The sequence below is a fragment of the Magallana gigas genome, chromosome 2 (assembly GCF_963853765.1).
Source record: "Magallana gigas chromosome 2, xbMagGiga1.1, whole genome shotgun sequence".
In the NCBI taxonomy this organism is placed as follows: Eukaryota; Metazoa; Mollusca; class Bivalvia; order Ostreida; family Ostreidae; genus Magallana; species Magallana gigas.
Window position 1 is genome coordinate 9,178,338 of NC_088854.1, and position 13,347 is coordinate 9,191,684.

General features: G+C 33.2%; 1 protein-coding gene across 2 annotated transcripts; it reads left to right on the forward strand.

Moving 5' to 3' along the window:
- The first annotated feature begins 1,177 nt into the window (after window positions 1–1,177).
- Window positions 1,178–12,854, forward strand: LOC105348224 (protein aurora borealis). Of its 2 annotated transcripts, none has more exons than XM_066074883.1 (14): window positions 1,178–1,299; window positions 2,344–2,558; window positions 3,045–3,250; window positions 3,424–3,560; window positions 4,035–4,117; window positions 4,384–4,505; window positions 4,715–4,804; window positions 5,466–5,522; window positions 6,217–6,361; window positions 7,164–7,284; window positions 8,616–8,742; window positions 8,860–9,120; window positions 9,478–10,323; window positions 10,857–12,854. In XM_066074883.1, exons 2-14 carry the CDS (start codon window positions 2,365–2,367, stop codon window positions 10,973–10,975), a joined length of 2,508 nt encoding a protein of 835 aa, XP_065930955.1. In that variant the 5' UTR covers window positions 1,178–1,299; window positions 2,344–2,364; the 3' UTR covers window positions 10,976–12,854. The 2 variants fall into 2 exon arrangements, with proteins under 2 accessions (XP_065930955.1, XP_065930956.1); XM_066074884.1 differs by having other exon boundaries at window positions 1,185–1,299; window positions 2,347–2,558.
- The last annotated feature ends 493 nt before the right edge of the window (window positions 12,855–13,347 follow it).

A 13,347-nucleotide genomic window follows, 5' to 3' on the forward strand; every position in this document is an offset into this window, starting at 1 on the left:
TGTACCAAGGGAAGCGCTTTACTTAGAAACAGGGTGGGAAATTTTACAAACCAGACGATACATCGCCAAGATGAAAACTATGTACAAATTTAACATGGGGAGTCTCCCTGATTATTTATGTGATATTATTCCTGATAAGAGGGAAAATATATCGCGATACAACACACGAAACAAGGATCAGTTTAATGTACCTAAGTGCAGGTTAGATTTACTTAAAAAATCATTTATACCCAATGCTGTCAATCAATGGAATTCACTAAATATAGAAGCCAGAACAGCCACCTCAATCAATTTGTTTTGCAAACATATGCCTAAAGTTACGAAACCCCCTATTTATTTTTCTTTTGGTAAACGCTGTACCAACATTATTCATACAAAGCTGAGACATAACTGTGTATTAAACTATGATCTTTGTAAACGTAATATTATAAATAATCCGTTGTGTTTATGTGGTCAAACAGAAGATGTGTATCATTTCTTTTTTTCTTGTAAAAAATACTCTAGAGCGAGAAACAACATGTTTGATCAATTGTTTATGTTAGATTTAGTCAATATTGATACTGATTTACTTTTATATGGCAACAATAACCTTCCTTTACATATCAACAAAAGCATTTTTGCTTCTGTACAAAAGTTTATAGACGAATCCTTGAGATTTAAATAATATTTCTTTGTGTATATCAATATTATATTCTTTTGTTCTATATTCATATGCATGACAACTATTGTTATATTTAAGGAGAGGAACTTGTAAGTTGTTAGAACTTGTTTCTGATCCTTTTGTTTATTCAATAAAATATGTTCAAAACAAAACATAAGTGCATGTATGCCTGAGGAAAAAAGTTTTAATTTCTAAACGCCATTTTAATATACATGCTTATCTGTACTTCAACTGATAAATAATTCTGTTTTAAAGGAAAGATACATTAATGAATGGTCCAAAATTTTAATAATTTATCTTTTTGTTTTAGTAACAGGAGCGAACCATAGACGGTCAGGGCGAAAAGTAAATCAGCATCCTTTACCCACCCTTTTGTAATAAAATAAGGAATTCGCCCTCAAAACGAGTTTTTCGAATCATTGAATTACTAAAACTATTAAAAAATCTCACTGGTGTTAATACTTGACATTTTTTTTAATGTTATTACTCTTTCGGCCAGTTGAATCGAATATTCTAAGAACGACTTCCCAACCTGAAATGGCGGGTAAAAATTGAATTTATTTTACCAGACATGTTACGACAAAGGCTGTCATGAAGTTTCATTATAAACCCGCTAGACGTATCATAAATATGTAGATGTAAGTAAACAATTTTAAAGTTTAAAAGTTGTAAGAAGCATGAACAGATTATGTGAGTTAATATTGTACCAAATATCAAGAATCGTAGCTTCATGTCTGTCGGTAGATTCGTTACAGTGTTTGTTTACTTTGTCAGCGTTGAATCATTTTGTGGAAAAATTATTGTTTTGTTGCCATTTTGTCCTGAATTCAATCATATGCTATGGGGACTGGATGCTCAACGAATTACCCGTCAGATCTAGCTGAAATTCTTAACCATAAATTATATGATTAAAAAAATCCATAAATTTTAAAATCTTGATGTTTTTCTATAACTTTATACAGAGTTCTTCTTCATAAGGAAATTTACATAGCCAAAATATGGCCACTACTTTCCAGCTATATAGTTGAATATCCCAATACTTCATAAACCATGCATGTTGTCCCCCATTCCCAATTGAAAATTGTCTTTCCCCCCAAAATAACAGTGTCATATTGTGTAAAGCAGGACATACATGTTTATACCAGTACTTCATATCAAATGAATAGCTAACAAGATTACAAGAAAATATAAGCTACAAGTTCAATCTTACTGGTACTTTTAAATCTACACTTGTGTTCATTTGTGTACATACGTGTAGAAATTCGTCATTGCATGAACTAATATAGCAATGCATAAAATTTTCCTTCTACAAGTACATATGTGCACACATGCTGGTTTGCTAAACCAGGGACGTATATATGTCCCTGGATAAACCTCTCTATATTCAAGTTAAGCACAGAAGCATTAAAAAATTATCACTAAGAAAATTGCAGTTATTTTTAAAAACTTGACATGTTTTTAATTATATACCTCTGTTTTGCATTTTTTCTTTGATATGTTGATCACATTTTCTGACAAAACGTTGCATTTGCATTATATGCAGCTTCAGTATATTTTCAAATTATGTCTTAGAAGTGTAGACAAATTCTGACATAAACTACAGGTTTGTTTATGTGGTGGTAGACTTTGTATTACTTTTTCTTTGATAAAAAGAGTAACTGTTTGCTTGATTTATTTTATAGCAGAGATTGTAAAAGGCAAGAATGGACCCAGGCTCACCCTTGAAATTGCCGTCACCTATTTTACCAACTGAAAAAGAAGAAGATGATGAAGAAAAGCTGGATCCGTCCATGGGTCTCCACAGAAACAACGTTCCTAGTCCTAAATATACACCCAAAATCTTCACTGCAGGAGCCCATGGCAAGAAAATTGGATATGTTCATCCTCATATGTCCAGGTACTGCACGTCAAGTTCTGAAATCTTTCATATGGTTGTTGTTTTATTCCATGCTGATGATTAAAGGAAAAAAGAAACCCCATTCAATGCTTGCTTTAACATGTAGTGTGGAAAACATCGTCCTATGAACTCCTTGACGTTTGTGTTTATTAAACTGCAAATACAGGTACTATAGTATACTGGTAGTCTGACCTTACCGCATCAAATACATGTAAAATTGATGGTTTATCAAAGAGTGAATCAGTCTCAATTTAACATTTATAAAATCACAAGTGAGTTTTATTAGAAAAGTGTATTCTTTACTTTGGGGTCTTCTTCAATCATTATTATTTAATTGTGACCTTATCTTTAAACAAATGCATGCATGTGTATTACCTTATGTATCATTGTTCATTGGAAATATGTGACTGAATTACTTTATGATACATGTAGTTCATTTAATAGCACTGTAATATATGACTGAAGATGGAACTTTTTTCCCTTTAGTCCAAGTCCAGGGCATAAGCTGGCATTTGGAGGGAGCAGGAATGAGCTGTTTTTGCGGTCTGTGCTGTCTAGTCCCTACAATCCCCCCGACCCTAACTCCTTCACCCCCATGTCTGCCACTCCATCCGGAATCAGTCCCCGCCCTGTGTTCAGGACCCCCGTCACCAAAGACCAGGGATCCCCGCTCACTCATAGGACCCCGCAAGGTTGGTCTTTACTGGGTTGGGAGTATGAGAATATTTAGTAAAAAGAAAGTTGAGGTGAAATTTTTAATATCCAATTTAGAAAGCTACAGAAATGTTAAATGGATGTAATTGTGCAGTCACTGCAGTGCAGTGATACTGGAGATAAAAGTGTTGTATTCTTGGTATTATTCCAGGCAGCCATCACCCTTCCATGCAAAAACAGAAGGTAGTTAACCCATTTGATGTTGCCCTTTTGGATCAGTTGCATGGGCCAGTGTTTATGAGTCCTGGGGTCTTTACAACACAATCTACACCCTCCACAGATGAGAAAGTAAGATTCTATGGATATTTTACATAAATGTCACATATTCATATACTACAGGGTTCTCAATTAGGAGTTTTTTAATGGCAACTTACCATTGTTATATTTGTCGGCACAGTGGTTAAACTTGGTGGCCATGATTGAAATCAGAAGCTGCATAAAATTTTCAATGTATTTTTGTGACAATGCTCGCACACAAATAAGCTGCATAGTAAATTGAGATGTTGAACATAATTTGTACAGGAATATATAGGTATCTTTTTCATAAAGTGAAACCTAGATTGCCAATTTTTTACAGCTATTTGCACTTCCATTGTAAAATTTTATGTTTTTATCTGTCTCTGCATGAAAACAATTGATTTGATTTGAACATATTTTATTATGTAAATATATGTACATGTATATATTTACGTAAAAGGATTAGGCAGCAGGCCATGCCTATGTAAGCCTTCTCCATTGCATGAAAACAATGGTATATTTTAGAAACCTTTCCGCTGGTCAATAGAACACATAGCTGAACTTCACCCAGCAGACATTGACGAAATGCCAGTGTACCAGCAAATCACGTATGTACTCAGAAACACCATCAAATGTAAAACTTGGTAGAAGACTGCTGATCTCGCATAGACTTCTGACATCTTATTTTATATACAGTATACAGAGGTACTTTGACAGAATGCAAATTCAGGCTAATAAAAAGGGTTGGTTGCCAAAATTGAAAGTATCAAACTTTATACTTGCTAAAGTAGTCATGAAAAGATGAAACATTAAGTTACTGCATCATATGGAGAAATAAAGTATAAGTAGGTGTATTTATTATTTCTTGATCCAGACCAGACAAAGAGGTCGAGGAAAGGGCACAAAAGGCTATAGACAACTTTTTCTCTACCAATCTTATTGCACCCTCTCCCTGGAATTCTAATACAGATGCCTTGGGGGGCGCTCATCTTGTCGGTAGGTTATACATAGATGTATTTAAAAGAAAAGAAACCCAAATTTAACTCTGAAAGTACTTTTAATACAGACAAAAACATTTTTATCTGGCTTTACTGATTCTGTTCAGAAACTTTTTTTTTCATAAAGATAAGATTTGAAACCGATAGGAATAAAGATTTATTTTTAAAAAATACAAATGCATTATACATGTAATTCGTCTTTTCTAGAAACTCCTGTGAGAGCTCTTGAGCCAGACCTTCAAGGATCCATTCAGAAACAGCTACCATTTGCTAAAAAGATTCCTATCACACAGGATGGTTAGCCTCTTAATTCATATTGACTCACTGGCTATTTTCTGCATTATACTCTAGAATTAAGACAAAAAAGTTAATGGCACAGACCTCTAAGTTAAAATGCTGCTGCATCAATAAATTTTACTGCCATACTCATACCCACATTCCCCTTTTATTTTAACTTCATAGACTTGAGTTTAAATCTAATATAGATGTAAATATGTTAAGTATACCGTACATGAAAAACACAAGGTGCAGTGCTTCCTCTCATGGGATATAAATTTTACTCTTAACCTAGCATATACACATACATGTAATAACATTTATGCAATTTTAAAAAAGATGAATACCCTTCTTTCAAGCAAAGTACTGTAGATTCCTAATTGAATGCGTGGAATAAATAACAGTGTAAATTGCACGAAGCACCCCTCTGATTTTAAAATCTCGCTTTTGTTTTTCTGATAGTTGTTAACTACCGTATATTAAATTGGAGCAAGAGTTTTATGTTCTTGCGATCTGACACAAAAAATCAGAAGCAATAAATTAAGTACTGGCATCAAATAGGAATCTAATGTAATTGTGTGCTAATGTGTGGCAAAGGTATCTAATATTTTATTTACCTTGGTATCAAATTGCATTGCTGTATAAATCAAAGGTAACTTTCTAAATCTTTTTCTTTTTACAGCGTCAGCTCAGACAATGCTATCCCTTCCAGCAGGGTTTGATATCAAAGAAGTACTAGGTTGGTGCTGATGATTTATAAATGGCTTTTCAAGCAAAAATTAATTGCTATATAAAATTTATGATTTTTTACCAGTAAAGCTAATTTTGAGCTCACCTAAACCAAAGGTTAAAGTGAGATATTTTAATCACTTGTTTTCGGTCATCTGTCAAATTTAAAGTAGAAATGTATAGGGAAAAGATTTTAAAAAATTTTCTCAAAAAAATACAATGCTACAATCTATGATTCTAGTATAACTATGCAAGCATATATAGTGTAGATTCTTCATTCTTGAAACCCTGATCCCAAAGCCAATTCTGAGGCCCTAAGAGGGGTTAAGTTCAACATAGAATGAAGTAAAATTAATGTTGAAAAAATCTTCTCTAAAAAACAAAAATGCTACAATATGTGATATAAATGTGCAAGAATTCTCTTATCTATCTTCTGAACTGTTTTTGGTATTTTTCAATTATTTGTCGAATTGATATGTCTTTGGTCATCAAATTTTTACATGTAGTTGGCATATTTTGCAACCTCATCATATCTCTTTATTTTTTTTATTTTTTCTCATTATTCATTTTTCAATTATGTTATCTTTAATATGTTGAGAGAGTTTCATGTATTAAAAATTTAGAGATTCAAAAACTGTAGTTCAGGTTGACATTGTTGCCCAGGAGCCTCTTGTATTTTGTTAACATCTTTATCTTTTTCTAAGGTGAATACATGATATGTGATGATTCAGAGAACCAGGACACATCCCAGAAGAAGGAATCAAACCAAGATGCTTTGAGCACTTCCTCATTGAGAAGGAAACTTTTTTCCCATCCAGATAATAGCAGTTTTGCTTTAAGTCCAGTTAAGTAAGTATATTTTCATAACATAGTACATGAATAATGTTACATTCAATGGAGACAAAGGAGAGGAACTTGTAAGTTGTTAGAACTTGTTTCTGATCCTTTTGTTTAATCAATAAAATATGTTCAAAACAAAACAATGGAGACAAAACAGACTTACACACAGCAAATACTGTGAAATTTTGATATGTATTTAAACTTAATAGTTAGAAAAAAGGACTATATATGGTTTGAGCCTAAAATGGCCCCCTAAAATGAACATTGTCATTTTACTGTAATTCTTTGTTTTATTTGTACAAATATACATTTGAAGTTTTTTCATAATTTTCATTTTGATTTTAGTGCCCACAATTTAAAAATATGACATCATAAAGTTTACCTTTTCCCGCCATTTTCTCATTTTTTAGCGTAAAACGGCTTGTTTTGAGGCAGTTTTTCATTAAGGAAACATTGAGCGACTACTTGAACAAACAAAATATTTTCACCAAAGATGTATCTTTCCTATACTTATAAGTGACAAAAAGTTCGTTCTTGTTCAAAGAGTCGCTCTATATTTCCCATTCGAAAAAAAGATAAGAAAAATGTCAATTTTTGGTTGATTTTGATTGAATTATAAAAATAGCGTCACTTTTGACATCGTATACTGCCAGTGAGTGCATATAAATCAAATAAATGGGTGAAAAACATATTTCATGTCAACTCTTTTATAAAATAACACAACAAGTTAATGTACCTGAATCATTTTAAAAATAGTGAATTTTGGGGGCCAAATTTGACTAATATCATATATAGTTCTTTTTGTTTATAGAACAGCCCCGGTGATAGAGGAGGAAGATGACTTCAATGGATGTGCTTCCCCTCAGGTGCTCTCAGCCGACAAAGTGGAGGTCCCCTTCCAGCATGCCACACCTCTAAAGCCACCAAGCAGAGTATGTTGGTTTTTTTTTCTAATAAGGCCAAGTCATATCAAAGTGAAACTTTAATATTTTCAACTTCTCCTGAAGAGTCAATTTGCCAGTTTCAATCATCCTGGCACAAAGCATCCTTGGATGAAAAGCTTTTAAGTCTGTTTAATGAAAGATTATGCCCTCTTCAAAAAAAGGTAATGTGAAAAAATAAACATAATGGGGTCTGTTTTACAAATCTTTCTCAAGAACATAATGACCCTTTATATCTAAAGTTGTGCACAATCTTCCTGATAAGTGATTGGTTTGAATTTGTTCAGATCATGAGCGTGGGTTAACAGCAGAAGTATAGTTCTTCCTGTGCTGAAAATTTAAAGATGTAAATAGTGCCTGTTTGGGAGGGTAACAGTTGAAATTGACACCCCCAAGATAAAACATTGTTGACCAATGCAAAGTGGAGGTTGAAAGTGGTTTCCGATGAGTGTCAATTTCAACTTTTGCCCTACCAAACAGGCACCATTTATTTTATTATACTAAATGTCTTAATATTTAAGAAAACTTTTTTTATGCTTTTATTTTTATTATGTATTCGCATTATTTCAAACGCATAACTGACTTCTTTAGGAATGACGTGAATTCTAAGGCAAACCTACGGGCATAAGCTATGTGCATGTAACAATTCATTATGTTACCTGTTGCCAAGTGTGTTCTTAACGCTGAGGGTAATTGAACAGATTATAAAGTGTATCTTAACCAATAAGAATTTAGTATTTAACACAGTGTAATAATTTATTATGTACTTGTTTTATAAACCTGAATATTTACATTCCACATATTTTTTGCTTGTAAAGTGTGTTGAAAGCTAGGCAGTTATAACACTGTAATACGAGTTTTATTATGACGTCACAAATGTTGAATGCTGTTAACTGCAACGTCACAAGCGAAAATCAAAGTTCACGCTTGTGGCTGTTACTGTGGCTCTTCCATAAATATGAACTTACCCTTAGGATAAGATAGGAATTTTAAGACAAGGCATGAAGTTTAAATAATGTAAATATAAGCATTAAATCATGATTTTTATAAGTATACAGTCTAACCCTCATTACTCAATTTGTATGCACACACTGCTGCAGTTATGAGACTGTATACTTCAAAAAATCATCATTCAATGCTATATTAACCAGCATATTTTGTTGGGATTCAATAATAAGAAATGAGAAATACATTTTGTCTCCAATTTTTTTTTCCCCAATACAATTGTCTGTTGGTTTCTCCTTTTTATTCACTATATACAATGAACCAAGAATTTTTCTATGTATACTGTTAGTATTATGTACCGATTTTGATATTTACAGAGTCACTTTTCATCCAGTCCAATAAAGAATATCAAAGGCTTGCAAACTCCTGATTGTTGTGATAAACAACAGCAAAGAGAGTTCTTCAGCTCTCCAGCACTGTCTCCCATCGGAGTGGGGCGATTCTGTGAGTATAACAAACAGGTCCGACAATCTATAAGAATATAAATGCATCAGAATTTGAACAAAAATGTGTTGCAAAAATTTGATGACAAAAACATTGGTTCTGAATTTTGTGTTTAAGCGTCCAAGAGGACTTCAGGTTTGTTCTCTCCACATGAAAAAATATTTGGTGAACATGCAGTTCAAAAGAACATGAGTGCTGAATTTGCAGAATCCCTGAGTAGCCCAGAGGTGTCTCCTATTAAAGGGGGTTTAGGCATCACCCCACAAACAGAGCCAAGGCCAAAGATGTCTCTCCAGAGTCCTGGTTTTTCTCCCATATGTGCCAACCCAAGGATTATTGAAGATGACCAGGGGTCATTTATTCAAGAGCCACTGCCAGGTAGTAAAATTACTACAGCTTATTATAATTCATTTAGAATATTACACCATTGCAATTTTAAATGCCATTGTGATGTATCTATTATAAATACCTAAATTGTTATTTTATTTTTGTTTGATTCTCACTCACTCAATGTTAAAAAGTTGTTTCACATCGAAAAAGAATTCCCTTGGTATTATAACCCTCTTCCTGAGTGCCAGATTAGACAAGAAAAATAAAAAGGGTTACATTACTGCAGCTATTTCCTTGTATTTATCAGTATTAACATGTAGCGAAAGCATTGCAATAAAATTCTTAGACTGCACATCAAGTAATATTCAAGGATGTAATAAGGAATGTTAGTGAATTTTATTGCAGATTTTCCTTCAGACGACTCTGATGTAGAAATAAATACTCCATTAGCATCTGATAATCAGTCACTAAGAAGGCCAACTACAACTCGAAAAATATCTCATTTGGCTCGAAGAAGCCAGCGAAACATTTTTCATGAATTTGAAGATACAGCAATGGACTTTGAACCCAATTTGGAATTTTCAAAGCATATCCGTTTTGCAGATGATATCAAGACATCTAGCCTTGTTCATACAAAAGATTTCTCCATGGGAGACATTGAAATGGATGACCATGGCATTGCTCCTAATTCTACCAATCAAGATACAGGATATCAAACTGCTAGTCTTCAATCAACCAATCCCGACACTGGTTTGACATCAAGTCAGAGCAATCCGTTTTCAGTGACATCAAATAGTGAAGTGCCACCATCAACCAACTTGACATCATTATTTAGCAAACTTCCAATAGATTCAGTTGTACAGGATTCAAATTTGCAAATGGATTTTCCAGAATTCACTGCCAAAGATTATGAAACCAATGCATTTAATCAGTTACCCGTTCCTACTACTACCCTTTCATTGTCTCCAAGGCAAAAACCCCTAATAGAACAAATCTTAGATGTGACGAATCCTGAACAGTATGGCCATGCTCCCTATACAAGAGAGGAAATCCTGGAGAGGGCCCGCCAAGTGCTAGACATGGTGAATAGGCTGTATCCAGAGGTGAAATCTGGGAGTGGTGATCCTGAGGAGGCAGATCAAACATCCATGATCTTCAATAAGACAGGCCTGTCGCTCCTACATGAATTAGAACCTATTGTGTCCTCCACCCCGCAGAGAGATGGCAAGGGAGATAACACAGTGGCTGCAAGTAAGGACACTTTAATTTAGTTTATAAAAACTTAAATAGTCTTGTCCTTTATTCTATTTCACTCAGATTTGGTAACTGTAAACCAACTTTTATTCGCGAGCGAGAAATTTTCGCAAGGTTCCTGAGGGCATCGTCATCGTGAATATTTCTTGCCACCAACACTTACCGTATGGTTTTTAAACAATGGAGGTCTTTATAAGCCTTTATACTCGTGAAAATTAGTTGTTGCGAACCAGTTTGTGTCCAGTAAATCGTAAAATAATATTGTAGCAAATAAAAGTTGGTTTACAGTATTTGGCATGTGTGGACCCAGAAAAATTTCTCATTCAGGTGGTGGGGGGGGGGTTCTGTTTTGAGTAACTTGTAGTCTAGACCTAATTCCCTTTTAGGTTAGGGCATCATTCTTTTGTATTAAACTAAGAATGTTTTTTATAAGAAAGTCCCATACAAATGTATGAAAATCATTTTTAGCTAAGAGACTTGATGGATTTTATAAATGAATTTGTTTTTCAATATTTACTTTCCATTTATAGGTGAACAAGCACTAGCCATTCTAAAAAAAGCTGGAGAAGACCTGGCCAAATTTGGACACATGCTCTCCTCTATCAAGACTTCTATGGATAATAGTAGTATACCAAATATGATCTCTTGATGAATATTCCAGAGGTTAACATTAATATTCATCACAGTAATTTAATAACTTCAATGTTTTTTCTCATTTTGTATTTGATGTTTTATGACACATCTTGTGTTTGTGTGTTGCTCAGCTGGTGAATTTACCATGTGTTTCCCTCAGTAGGTATGTTAATAATTATACCCCTGCAAACAAAGTATATTGGGGTATATTGGTTTCACCCTGTCCGTCTGTCTGTAGATGCAACTTTGTCCCCCCTATAGAATTTTTTACTACTGCGTGGAACAGTCTGAAAATTTGTACATATGTTGATCACCATCTGAAGATGTCCACCTGCAATTTTTTTTAAGATCAGACAAGATTTAATGATTTTATGATAGTTTTCATTTTCCTTATTCCATATATTGTACACTAATGTTGAAAAGTAATGGAAGTAATCCTTACAGATTTTATGAATTAATTAATAGTATTAAAACACTCTAAGATATATTTATATAAATACATCCAAATAACTAAATTTATTTTTTATAAGTATTCTATCAACTGACAATGCAAAATTTTTGTTTGTCAATGATAAATTCTTAGGAGCTAATAAGAACATCAAAGACAAGTGTGGCTGAATTCATTTGTCCCAAGGGGGCCATTATCTGAGCCATGGTTTAGATGGAGCATGTGTTTAGGGAAATTTCTGATATGGAGTTCCATTGTACCACAGGAGAAAGTGGGGAAAATTTGAAACAACTAATTGCATTTGTCAAGACTTTTATTAGAAAGATATTCAAAGTTTTATCAACAGAAGAGCATTGCTTGGCTACCGTTATTTCCATTTACTGCAAAGGGAGGGGTTATTGTCATTTTATTGGTTTTTCGTTAAAACAATTAAATAAAAAAAATATCAGCAGATACATAAATTTGTAAATGTATTACTGTTATATGTATTTAAAGTGAAATTCTGACAATTTTGAGTTTAATTTTTCTTTGTCAACAAACTTTTTTTTTTTTTTTTTACAATTCTAGAATTTTTTTATTTGTATGTGTTCCAAACCTTCATTATTCAATTCAATTATTTGTCCCCATTTGAAATTAGCCTTGCGGGGGTATTAGTCCCATTAGGACAGTTTTAGTTAGTTTCGCTCAGTAAATGTCTATGCCAACATGTGCCAAACTTCAATTTCTTCTCAGGATGATAACATAGATGATTTGAGTTAAAAATTATATTTTGTAGTAGTAAGAATGAAGTTGCGCCAGAAAATGTCCTGTGAGTGACTTGTGTAATATTTGCAAATAGTATTTGTTGCTGTCTACTTTAGTTATGCTTGTATTGGCTCTGCAACAGAGTTGAAGTTGCACCAGAATATGTCTTGAGTGACCTGTGTATGATTTGCATGTATTTTTTTTTCTCTTTTACATATTATGTTATGCTTGTATTGGATCTTAAAAATTGAAGAAAAAAAATAATATTGTTTTTAAGCAATTTAATGTTTTTATAAAAGGCTTATTGAAGTCACACGATCCCAATCAATTTACAACTTTTAAAAGTGTAAGTTTTACTGACACCTCCAATATACATAAAGAGGAACAGAATATACAATGACCCTTAAACTACTTTGCCAAAAACCCCATGGCCACTATTGTACATGTATATGCTTACTAACCATCTGCCAACATGAGAAACATTTCTCATTCTAATGTGCTCATGAATGAAATTGAAAACTGAAATATTTGCACACGGAGAAGTTTTTACAAAGTATGTCTTATTTCAAATATGTCACACAAAATTGGTCATTATACACTTGTACTTTAATACTACAGCATGAATGGTTTAGTACTAGACATTTGTCAGAAATTATTTATTTGTTTTATTGAGTTTTTTAATAAAACATTTCCTATTGTGATATGATGCGTTTTTGTTGGTCTTTTTACACATGAACTTAGGTTGCAGGTTAACTTTTTTTGGTCAATGTTTAATGCCTGTTTTTGTGTAACTCTTAAATGCTAATATATTCATCTTCTCCACGTCCACTTGACAAATATCAGTCAAACGTGGTAAAAAGCATCCTAATGTGAATACCTTGTAAAATCATTCTAACAAGGGTTGCTCTCTATATAAGAACAAGACGCTGGAAAATGGGGGTGATGTTTCAAAGTATTCTTTGGATAATCACTGTAACAGATATGTCAATATTTTGAATAAAAGTCTATCAAATTCTGTAGATTTAAGTAAAGTCCAACCCCATAACGTATGATGGGATAAAAAGGGCTGGAATTTTTTTTAAAATGGCTCAAAAACTGCAACTTTGCAATGCGACTCTTTAATAAAATTTACTTCATCCTAAAATGTACATTATATAATGATTTACGAAATTTACTTATTAGAAATACCACTGGCT